This window comes from Channa argus, chromosome 24 (assembly GCF_033026475.1).
Source record: "Channa argus isolate prfri chromosome 24, Channa argus male v1.0, whole genome shotgun sequence".
Classification (NCBI taxonomy): domain Eukaryota; kingdom Metazoa; phylum Chordata; class Actinopteri; order Anabantiformes; family Channidae; genus Channa; species Channa argus.
In genome coordinates this window covers 8,381,403-8,393,789 of record NC_090220.1, presented here as the reverse complement: position 1 = coordinate 8,393,789, position 12,387 = coordinate 8,381,403, and the positions used below count along the sequence as shown (strand labels likewise).

The 12,387-nt window shown below is 38.5% G+C and overlaps 1 protein-coding gene across 1 annotated transcript; it reads left to right on the top strand.

The window, feature by feature from the left end:
- Positions 1-798: 798 nt before the first annotated feature.
- On the top strand, positions 799-7,203 carry tmem218 (transmembrane protein 218). The gene is made up of 3 exons (XM_067494421.1): positions 799-1,285; positions 2,076-2,178; positions 6,388-7,203. The coding sequence occupies exons 1-3, from the start codon at positions 1,176-1,178 to the stop codon at positions 6,520-6,522; spliced, it is 348 nt and encodes a 115-aa protein (XP_067350522.1). The 5' UTR covers positions 799-1,175; the 3' UTR covers positions 6,523-7,203.
- Positions 7,204-12,387: the final 5,184 nt, after the last annotated feature.

Genomic DNA, 12,387 nt, shown 5'->3' with positions numbered 1-12,387 from the left:
GGCAGCATTGAAATCTTCAATAAACACTGCATGCATGGGTCTTACGAGGGCCAATTAAAGGCAACATGTCTACTTCCAATAAGTACGCAGCGATACCAGCACCAGAATACACACACACAAACACACAGGGCTTTGAATCTCGGATCAGACCAGCCCTCTGTCGGTACGCGTTAATAACTGCATGCTTCATAAAGACAGGTGGGATGATGGATGATGTGCGTTCCAATTGAACTAGAAGAGGAGACTGGAGAGAGGGGATGGATTCAGAATCCGTGCTGAGAATAAGAGCCAAATTCTACTGAGATGACAAACGGCGCATTTCACCTCGACTTCCAGTTATAAAACAAAAAGTGACCTATTTAATTTATTACATGCCAACTACTTAATGAATAGTAATCCCTTTGTGCACATGCGTATAGTAGACAACACCTACCTATTTTACTAGGATACCACCACATAATAAAATAACATATATCATTTAGAATAAGCAATATTAGCTTGCCTTAAAAAAATAAAACTTTAAAATGTAATACTTCAATACTATACAGCTTCTAGCTGCAACCAATAATTAATAATGACACCGCACTGATTGGCAAGCAGTCCCATTAATACGACGCAGTCTAAGATAACAAGAGTTTAGAAGAAGTGAACCATGATGTCTTAAGGGGGAAGCGACTCAGCGATGAGCTCAGTGAAGTTCTTTCCAACGCGCTCTGTGCAGAAAAACATAACCGAATGCGTCACTTTAGTAACGACGCATTTGATTGGCTAGCCTTCAAATCGGACCTCCAATGATACTGCAGTTTATGGTTACCAGGAAGTTGAAGGCGCAATAGCGAGCGAGCCTAAACCTTATAACTCATCTTTGTTAGATAAATGGACCCTTGGCTTGTGCAGCTGTGCACACGAAAACACAATAGCATATTGAGTTGCATAATATGTCTTTTCCCATTAATGATGACACTGTTTAGCTGTTACCAGGACAGCTGTAAATGCTAATGCACACACACCGCGGTGGATTAGTTCCCGCTAACTTAGCTAAGGTATTGAAATAGCAGCTTTGGGAATTGTTTAACTGTAATGCTGTTTAATAAAGATAGGTACGCAAAATTATAGGTTACCCCGTTGTCTGATTAACTAGTCTGTCTATCAAGAAGTGAACTTGCTTTACAGAAATGGTAAACACCGTGTTGGAAGTAGGTACGGGCGTTTTCGTCATTGCTGTCGTTTGGATTGCGGCACTTGTGTTTGGGTTGATGCTGCTGAGAGCATCAGGATCAGCAAAGTGAGTGAAAACCGAGAACACAGGAGCTACACACACTTATACAACCCCGTCTGAAAATATTTGGTGATCTAATTTTCGGATCGAGGCTATTTATGTGAAGCTGTCGGTGCAAGATTCCTTAGAAATGTTTTCCACTTTAATGTTTGTTTGCTTGTCAGCCGAAATCTCTCAACTTCTGAAACCTGAATAGTTTAACCACACAATGGTAAGGTTTCTTTTTAAATTCGACATATTTATAATTCATCAGATAGCAATTTTTACACTTCAGAAGAGGAAGTTTCACAGGTATTAGTACTTTTGTCTTCAGAGAGGTATAACTAGAATTGTTAAGTAACTAAATGAAACAATATTTAAATAATTTATCAATCCCAATTTAAGAATGGTCCCAGATGTGCCCAAGCAAGTACATATTACATAAAAAACACATACTCTTTTATTTAAAATATTGAAAAAAAACATCATTTAAATGTAGTTATTTTTAACTAGATTTCTCACAGAAATCCTACAATTCTTCTACAACAGCCTCATTTCTTACCACCTAAATATTTTCTTACACAGAGAGACCAGCAAAAATAATTAGGCTACATTTCCAGACTGTAAAAGTTAATTATTACCCTGATATGTGTAAATATATCATTGGATGGTTATTTACAACCACAAAAAAAAAAGACCAAATGGAACTTTTGATTCGAATTTCATAATTACATCATCCATTATCCTTATATGTTTATTGTAAGTCTTAGAGAACATTAACTCCTCTTTGTTTTAAATGTGCCTTTTGTCTTGCCAGGTTAGGAGTCATCCCCATTTGTGTTTTGGCTCTCACCGTCACTCTGGCACTTGTGTTTTTCCCACGCAGCCCAGAGACTACTCCCCCTTTCAGTGAGATAAAGGTGAGCTCCAGTCACTGATCTCACACTTTTACAACTCGAATATTCAGTCCAGTATATCCCTTTAATTAGCCGATATTTGTAGACTGTCTATAACTATATTCATATCCAATATCCTGCCTATGGATTAGGCCAGTTAAACCATCATAAAAAAATAATTGTTAGTTTAGACCATTTATTGCATCAAATGCACAGAGATCTGTTAATTGTGGCTAATGCATAATGACTACATAATGTGCTTCAGTTGAAAATAAAAACAGGCCTGGGATGTTTTCAGCCTTGTTGTGAGGCCATTTGGCTTTAATTACCACCAAATGTTTTGGGTACAGACCACAGTAAAAAAAAGAAAAAATGAAAAAGAGCTCCTAAATAAAGGTGGATGGTTATCTTATGCGCTTTTTTGAGCTCCTAGAAATGAGTTTTAGTCAGTTACATGGCAACATCTATTCTTTTGATGCACAACCAAAGAAAAAAAGCAATTTTTGTTACATGATTATCAGTGATCACAATAGAACAAAGGTATCTTCATCACAAATACATTTTGTGCCTGTGTGTGTATGTGCATGGGCTAAACCCTAAAAAGCAAAGCTTAGATACTGTGCTGTTGGTGCTGACTTATTCATTCATATTGATTGATGATATAGACTGTATTTAAGTTTAAGTTAGGAGCGTATGAACAATCTTTCCCAAATAAAACCCTAATTCTCATATAAGACAGTATTCACAGAACTGAATGCCTGTAAATAGTGTGTGCATGTCTGTGTATGTGCATGTCGTAAAAGCCTGCTCTGCTTTATCTTAGTCCAACAGCAACACAGAACAAACACTCCCCCCATGTTGCCTCCAGGTTGTGCCAATAAGCCAGCCAGATCTGCCAAGCAAGCTGCCACACCATAGAAATAGCAGAGCAAAGCCCCGTCCTGGGCAGCTCATGTTTTATAGCCTTTGTGCAACGGCAGATACCAGACCAGCTACAGAAAACAGAATAAGACTTACTGGATTTCTGTACAAGGCTGATGAGTAAAATAAAACTACAACTACTCAAGTAATGCATTCCAGTGTTTTCACTAGGTTACAAATGAAATCTCATGAAATGCAGAGACACTTTATTATGGGAGCTAAATGTAGATTTTGCAATCTTTATTAAATTACAAAAGACTATATTTTTTTTCTAAATCGAGACTAAGTACACTGAGTACTACAAATAATTTATTACAGAAAACAGCTCACCTGTTTGTAGATGGTAACAACTATAAAGCCTGTTGTTTTCTTTATTAACTCACTATATCCATCTGTTGTTTATTTCTGCTTTTTATTGGACACACACACACACAAATACACACATACACACCATACAACACTAATTCAAGTAGTAAAATCAGAGGTGGTGGGTAATTTAGAATAAAAATGTTTTTTTGTTTTTATTTTTGTCATTTGGGCTTATCCCGTGAGTTCAGGGTCGCTACAGCAGATCATTGTCCGCATGTTGATTTGGCACAGTTTTTACGCCGGATGCCCTTCCTGACGTAACCCTCCCCAATTTCTACCGGGCTTGGACCGGCACTGCACAGCTGGGGATGGGAAAGGGCTGTTGCGGGTTCAGTGTCTTTCCCAGAGACACTTCGACATATAGTCGGGACATACAAGCAAGATGTCATGGTGCATACAGTATAAACAATGATCACTTTAATAGACTGTGATGTTTTTGGTTAATATAGACAGTATAGTGTTATGCCCTGATATTCAAATTTGGAAAGAAAAAACGAACAGCACACTACTTACTCAAGCACAGTACTTAGGTACCATCTTGAGAAACGTTTACTTAATTATAGTGTTTTAATTTTGTGCTAGTTTTAAATTTACACACTGCATATTACAGGGAAAATGAGTACTTTTTAGTCCACTAAATTTGTTTCAAAGCATTCCTACTTTGAAAATACTAGGTTGCTAGGTAACAGAAGTCTTTTACAACTATTTTTTCTTTACTTTTATTTTTACATTTACTTTTATACTCTTATTCACTTTTAAAGGTTTCTCGAACAAATCTGGACTAGACTTGCACACCATTAAATACAAAAAAAAAAGATTTAGTCACTCCAAAGAGATGCGTCACAAATGAAAGTTCAGCTTTTTGGATACAGTATATCAAGGTTCCGCTGCGACTTAGCTTTAATATTTTAAACAAAAATATCAAAAAAGGACTTTAAAGAACACATAATGATTACTAAATAATGTATTGTTATGAACAGTATTTAAAGGTCCCGCATTATGCAAAATCCACGTTTTGATAATTTTGTACATTCACATGGATTTCCTGTTTGTGTGTGTGTGCGTGTGTGTGTGGCAAAAATATGATTAAAGTCCACTCTCTCTCCCCAGTTGTTTTTCCGTCTTTGCAGATGAATACACTTGAACTTTCCTTTTATGAGGTCATAAAGGACATTATTTAGTCATTCCCAATGTCACATAGGGAAAAACCTACAAAAACTGAGGTAACTCATGGGATCTTTGCTTCACACACTTCACAGATGCTTCAGCAAAAAGGTTTGAGGGCAATAGAGACATGTCAGACAGTTTTTCAGAAATGTCAGAATGCATGATCTAAGTGGTGTTTCAGCTTGATAATTAATAAACATATTTAGAGAACTACTGAAACATGTAAACCTTTTAAACTACTATACTTTTCGAGTAGAGTATGGGACATATGGGGGGACCTACAATATATATTCATGTCATGCTTTGTTTTAGACAAATTTTCAATAGACATTCAGAAATACCTGTGTGTGTGTGTGTGTGTGTGTGTGTGTGTGCGCGTGTTTGTGTGTGTGTGGACTATGTCTAACCTCTTGCTGTTAAACAAAAGTAAAATATCATAGTGCCAATTAGGCCAGTCCCAGACCACTCTCTCCCAGCCCCCTGGCCCCCGCCTGCCTGTCTGCTCCCACCTGTGCGTTCAATGGCACATTAATAAAACATGGCCAACACTTTGGGTTCCCGCTTGCTGCGTAATTGGCAAATTAAAAAGTGAGATGTGTTAAATGCATCTATAGGAGACTGCACACATCATCCCCACCTCTACTAGAGACCAGACAATTTATACACACACTCAGACCACATCTTATTCCACAGCCATCCCTGTGAAATCTCTCTTTAGTCAGCAGTAAGGCTGCTGCGCTTCTGGTATTATGTGGCTTAAGGGCATTTTCACAGTTTGTACTTACATATTCATGGGTGGCTTATGATCTAAATATTAACTCAGAGCCACCAGTAAAGTGTTGCTTAAATCTATCAATGGCAACTTTATAAACGAAAAACTTTTCTTGAATTAGGAAACAGCAGGGCCAATGTTGTTTCCATAATTTATGTGCTTTTTCTCTTTCGCACTAGAATTGCCATTGTCCTGACTCATTATCCCTCTAGATAATAAACTCATGGCACACAGGTTTTTCTGTTTCTTCCCACAAAACTGTTTAAAAGTATAGATGAATTGGAGAAGGTGTGAATGTGCGTGTGTAAAATCAGCCCAAGGTCCAGGGCCTATCCCACCTCGCCCACTGTACATAATATGGAACACATGATAGTGAAAAGCAGGACAGAACAAAAGAGAACCAGCGAGACAACAAACAGGGAATAGCTTGTGCAGCTGTGCATTTAAACAAATAGCATAAATATACAGGTCACATTCCTACAGAGAAGGAATCTATAACTGCTATGTAGCATTATACGATAGCTTGTAGCATTTGATGCACCGCTTGCAACATTCTCTCCTCGTTTTGCTTCTGATAATTAAACTCCAAACCATTTGTGTCTAAGGGTTCCACATTCACTAAATGAACCTGGCGGATGAACAGTTTCTTTTGAGCTCCACTGTGCAGGAAGATGCGGGAGACTAAACATCCAACTGCAGTAACAAAAAGGCAATAAGTAGTAGGCAACACTAGATTATTCCTTGTGTCTGTAGAATTCCCATTCACAATATCAGGTCTCTCTTTAAAATTAGACCTTAAAAAATAATAAAATAATAATAAAGTAATAAAAAATAATGATAATAATAAAAATCACAATATTACCCTGTACAGAGAGGCTTTGGGAAAGCTCTCTTATGACATCAAGTGGCTAATAGTGGAAACTACATACTGTTGACTAGGTACATTAGTAAGTAATTAAATAAGTCCAAACATTGAACTGATCTACTCCTTCTTTGCTCTGCAGATAGTGGACACCTTGTTCATTGGCCGTTACTTACTGCTGGCAGTGGTGAGCACCGTCTTCCTGGTGGCGTTCTTCATGCTTCTCCCGTTTCATTTCTTGGAGCCAGTCTATGCCAAGGCTTTAAGAACACACTAGAGCTGCCAGGGTCAGAGCTGGCATGGGGATCACATCACTGCTGTACACAACTTAAGACAAGCAGGTCCTGGCAAGTGTCCCTTCCGTCCTTGGTGTGGAAACAGACCACAGAATGGATCCCAAACTGAAACAACAGGACTGCCAGTGTCGTCTACATGGCCAACTGTTTGTTGGACGTGGCCTGTTTATGTACAGAAATTAGATATCCAACAGTGACAGTGTTTTTTTGGATCATTTAATGCATCAAACACTCAACTGCAAATAAAATAGTCTTTTTGTATTGCATGTACATCTGTTCTCTGCCAAGCAACCATCCTGATTAGTTGAGTTTTCCCACTCCTTATTTTTTGAGGATCAACATGCGGTTGATTCATGGTGACTACCCAGTTCATACTACAGTACAGTATTATATGGACTCCCCTGCAGTCCTGACATGCTTCAAATTCAGGTGATGTGGAACAAAATCCACAGTCCTGTAAATGTTTATCTGAAGTAAATGTTTGCTTTTAGCTCTCGGAGTTAGACAAATCAAATATGCAGTGTTGTTTTGTACAGAATTCCCTCTTTGTCTTCCCTTAGACATTGTGTATCTTTCTATTCTTTTCCTCCTGCACACTTTTTTTCTTATGACAAAAGGTGGTGGGGGGGATCTGATACTGCTTATAAATATCTGACAACATTGCCAAAAATATTCCTTTGTGAAACCTACATCTTGGGCACGTTATTTTGTAGCACGTTGTTTTTGGTATTTTTTTTTTGCATTTAGTTTGGCAGCTTTTGTAAAATTTTACCAAATGGATGTCTTGGCACCTTGACACATTTTGCTGTTTGAGTTGTATCGATAGCAGAGCTGTGGAATTTTGTACAGTAGAAAATCAGAGCTGTGGAAAGCAGAGTTGTTGAATTTTGTAGAATACTGGTTTCTCCTGTTCATGCAGAGAGTTAAATGAGTATTATTGATGACAGATCTACAGTAGGTGTGAAGCTATTGCTAGTAGCTAACTTAGCTTAGAGACCGGAAACAGGGAAATACTTGGACTCTTATGTGAGTATTGATTTAGTTTACTTCTGCCACTTCTGCTGCTAGTATGTGAGTTTTGCTTCCTGTGAAAAGTGTGTGCCTGAGGATTAAGCACAGGTTAGGGTTAGGGTTGGGCTGCAACTTTGTCAACTTGGTTATTTTTAGAGGAGACCTTATAATGTACATGTAAATGACCGACAGTTTCGTTCTCTATGAACAGGCATGTAGAAGCTATGTACAAGCACCACTGCCTTTAGCCATTATATATTTAATGATACATTTTGTTTCCAGATTTTGCTAACCACTGGATCATCCCATGCGCTGTGTTGTCAGAATTTTGACAAACACAGGGCAGCATTCACATGGGTCTGATGCTGAATCCATGGGGTATAAATGATTCCATAGAGAGTAATGAGCTTTTGCAGTGTAGAGGTCCAATTATAAACACTTGCCCCCCTCCCACCACCATTTTAAAAGTGTGAAGCCTGAGGAGACGTGGAGTGGAATTCCAACCAGGATGATGAAAGAGAATCTAATGAATCAAAACCAATCCTATTAGTTCCGGCCCACATCTCCATACTGTGGTCCTCTTTCTGCACAACAATCCACCGCATGATTTCACACAGGCTAAGAAACTGGGGGATTTCAACAGGGTGGGGTATAGGACACGAAATCTTTCAACCTGGAGGGACTGGCTGCCTGAAATTGAGCGCATGATTACCGCAAAACATGGTCTTAGTCCCCTCAGAAACTGGTGCTTCAGCTGGTGATGATATTCACTTTTAGTTCAACTAAAACCTTTTTGTGGTCTTACACTGATTTCTCAGAAAAATTGCCTCTTTAAGAATATTATGCTGCAGGTTTTATTTCAAGGTCACATTGCAAAAGGTGTTAACACCAATTCCTCACTGTCTTAAGGTCTACAGACTCAAGGTCTTTGCAGTCCTTTAAGTCTGGGTCTAGAAGATCTGTCAGTAGTCCTTGGCTTACTCTCTCGTTCTCACACACTCTTACACTGTCTCACCCCTTTAATCTTTCTTTCTTGCCTTCCCATCCTTCTCTCCCCTTCTATCCTTTCCTCATTTTCATTTTTGCTACTAAACTCTGTCTCTGGGGAGTGGGAAAATGAGCAGAACAAAGCATGTGGGGGTTTAAGGATCATTTGAAACTGGGAACCCGAGTCTTTGTGGCGCAGCCAGCTGGACATATAAAGAGATGGGGGCGGGTGAGATAGAGAAAGAGAGAGCAATGCAAGGGCAAAGAGGTGTGAGCCGAAAGCTCAGGGTGCTTGGTTTTTGAATCTGCAGAGGGGACGGGGAGTGCTCTTCTCTGGGAAATTCTGTATTCGGAAGCAGTCAAGCAGAACTTCTGGCTTGCTGTTCACATCCTCAGTCATCTCGCCCTCTGTTTGTGATATGGATACCGTCGCCGCCCCACCCAGCTCCCACCGCACTGAAAATCCATTAAAGATTTTGGGCAAAGTTGGTGCACTTATCCAAAAAGAATGTGATTCCGTTCATGTTAAATCAAGCAGATGGAGCAATGTTTGCCGTCCTTTCAGAAAGTTTGGTAAATAAACTCGATGGGGTAAAACGAAATTGAACAAGGCAATTTTTAATCCTTACATAGGCTTGAATTAGGTTAAGGTTTGTTAGCCAACAAGTGGGTATTTCACCGAGCTATGCAAGATCTGGAGACAGATCGCGGAAAAATTGGGGTATTATCATGGGACAAACAAACTGGGCAGTTTCGAGGCCAAAAGATTTTTTCTAACTGCTGCCTGGCTGTGCTCTATTATGCACATTTGTATATATATCCCTGGGATGCTATCATTGCAACACACACGAGGGGGGCACAATCCTCAAATTGAGATCCTGGTGTTGCCTTGGCCTCTTACTTTTCTCTCAGGAAGGAATTACCCTAAAGCTCTGCCTCTCAGGGGGATCATGAAGGCCAAAATTAGAGGTCGGGTTGCTTTCCATTAGCCCTGTGCTGCTTGGACATGACGCCCCATCGTGGGCTGAAGCCTGGCCTTGCAGGAGTTCTGTTTTGACATTGTTGAAGACACGATTTAATACTGGCCAGGCTTAGAAACGCAATGGCTACACTGATCAAAGACCCTAGTCATAATAGTTGAACATGGGTGGCCACAGTGGTCATTGGACTGGGTTTCCGTACTTTTGCATTTAGATTGAAATATGAGGTTGAGTTTGGCACAGGATGAGCAGCATTAACAACAGCTAAGTGATTAAAGAAATAAATAAATCGAAACACTTGATGCTCCAAATGTTCAATGAAAACATGAGCCCTTGTGCTATCTGGACAAGCAAACTGTTTTAGGACTTGGAAATTGCAAAAATATTCTTTAATGTTAGATGAATTACTGGTATAATCCTTTTAATGATTCTGATGTTAGCTGTGGCTGATGTGTGTACTGATGGAGGAAAAAATCTCCAGTTCTGTAAAAATAAATTCATACAAGTTTATAAAAAACAATATGATTGAGTTAGACAAGCTCAGTAGGTGTTAATGTCACTGTAGTGCAAAATGATGCTCCTTGTGTTTCCTCACACTGTGTGTATCGTGTTACTTGAAAGTAAGTTCTTGTGTTTCATATATCACATAAACAACTTCAAATGAAAAGGAATCATAATTCCTTTAGGAGAGTAAATGCATGCCATACTTTGATCTAGCTCTACTCCTGTTTTATTTTAATTTATTTGTGATCTTACTTCTATATTAATTTACAAACACATTGTTCATTAAAACTGTGCCCTGCACAAAAAAAACTCACTTTCAAGTAGTAAAACAAGTAACAAGATAGACACAGTGTGAGGAAATACAAGGAGCATCATTTTGCAGTACGGTGACATTAATACCTACTGAGCTTGTCTATCATATTTGTTTTTTATAAACTTGTATGAATTTATTTTTAAGTGTACTTTTGTGCAAAATACACTTAGAAGGAATTGAACAGTTATAACTAAAATAAAAAAAAATGGCTCAGTTCAGACAGGCACTTTCCTCCAGATTCCTGTTTTGTTTTGTTGTTTTTTTGTTTTGTTTTGTTTTTTTTGTTTTTTTTCTCTGGTCTTAGTTTTGGTTTGTTTTGCTGTGTCTCTTTAGAATTTCTGCACATCTTTGTGGTCATTATTCACTGGATTGTGGTCTTTGTGGTTATGTTTCATGTCTTTTTGTTACAGTTTTTCTCCTTTATGGTCATTTTATTGTACATCTTTTAAGTGACTTCCAATAAAAAATATCTTTCAGATACAAAGGTCCAGAGGACCCCAGACAACTTTTGCCCCTTGCCCTGTGGCTGACTGGCCTCTTTGGTAATTCATTCATGCTAAGATCTATTTAGGTGTATTTAGATGCCATGATAATGGAGCAGCATACAAAATAGGTTCACTATCACAGTGTTGTGGCATAATTAGACACTTTAGATAGTTAGATAAATATGTCTATGTCTATCACTTTAAGTGTGGTGGTTGAGGCGGGTGAAGACAACAGCACAACTGAAAAATTTTTGTAAAGTGCGGCTCAAAACTTAAGTTACTGTCGAACCAAACACCAAGATTCTTCGCAACAAGCTGTTCTGACAGGAGACCAGTAGATGGCAGGATATTTTATTCCATGCAGTGGGGACCCATTACAGCAATCTCCATTTTCCTTGCATTGAGCTGCAAAAAGTTTGGGGTCATCCAGCTTTTTATCTCACATAGGTAGTCATGTACAGAATTCATCAGGCCATAATCAGAGACTTTGACAGACAGATACAGCAGTGTACCATCCACATAATGGTGAAATAAAACAGGATGTTTACAAACAATATATTCAAGTAAAGGCATATTTAAAAAGAATAATATCTGTCCCAAGACTATACCTTGAGCAACATTTTAATTAACAGCAGAAAATTAAAACATATGATTGTCACAGGAGACACAGAACATTCTGATTGACAGGTCTGAGGAGAACCATTTTAACCATTACCTGTTATTCCTAACCAGTGCCTCAGTCTGGCCAATAAACTATATTCATTGACTGTATCAAAAGCAGTGCTGAGATCCAAAAGAACAAGAACTAAGCACATCCCTACATCCAAACCCAACCGGATGTCATTGGTCCCCTTGAGTAGGGTGGCCTCTCTGCTGTGGGTGCATACGAAAGCCAGGCAGAAATGACTCATAGATGTTGTTGTTTTCTACTGGTTTTCTCTAGTTCTTAAAAAAATCTTATTTATAAGAGTTATCCTGGAGATGGTCTGTTATTTTCAGCAAGTCATGGATCCAGTGTAAGTTTTTTAACAAAGGTTTCCCACAGGCTATTTTCATGTATAGTTATGGACATAACCGGTGAATAGAGTGGGCTGGACAGGGCTTTTATAGCTCTATCTAATAATTAGGTTGGGAAATAGCAAAATGCTTTGTATTGTGCGGTGCACATTAGAGTCTATGACATTAGGGTAGTTCTGTTAGTCTCTATTTTATCAGTACATTTTATAAGTAAAAGATAAAGACTGCTCACAGTCCACTTTAGCATAAATATTATAGTGGAGGCTGGACCTGTTACCTGGAGTCAATTCAAAGGCAACTCATGCAAGAACAATAAATGTATGGTCAATACACAAGAATGCTGAAATACTTGACCAAAATATATAGATACATGATATCACTAAAATAAGTTTCTTATAAGAAAGTTATTTGGATAATGTCGTGAGCATGCCCTGTGAATTGCTCTTGTTATTGCATTTCACCACATGGTCTCATGGTCTGCATCCAATGTTGAAACTCAACCTCTTCATCCATTAGGTCACTCCTAATTTTGTTGTAAAAACTGATTAG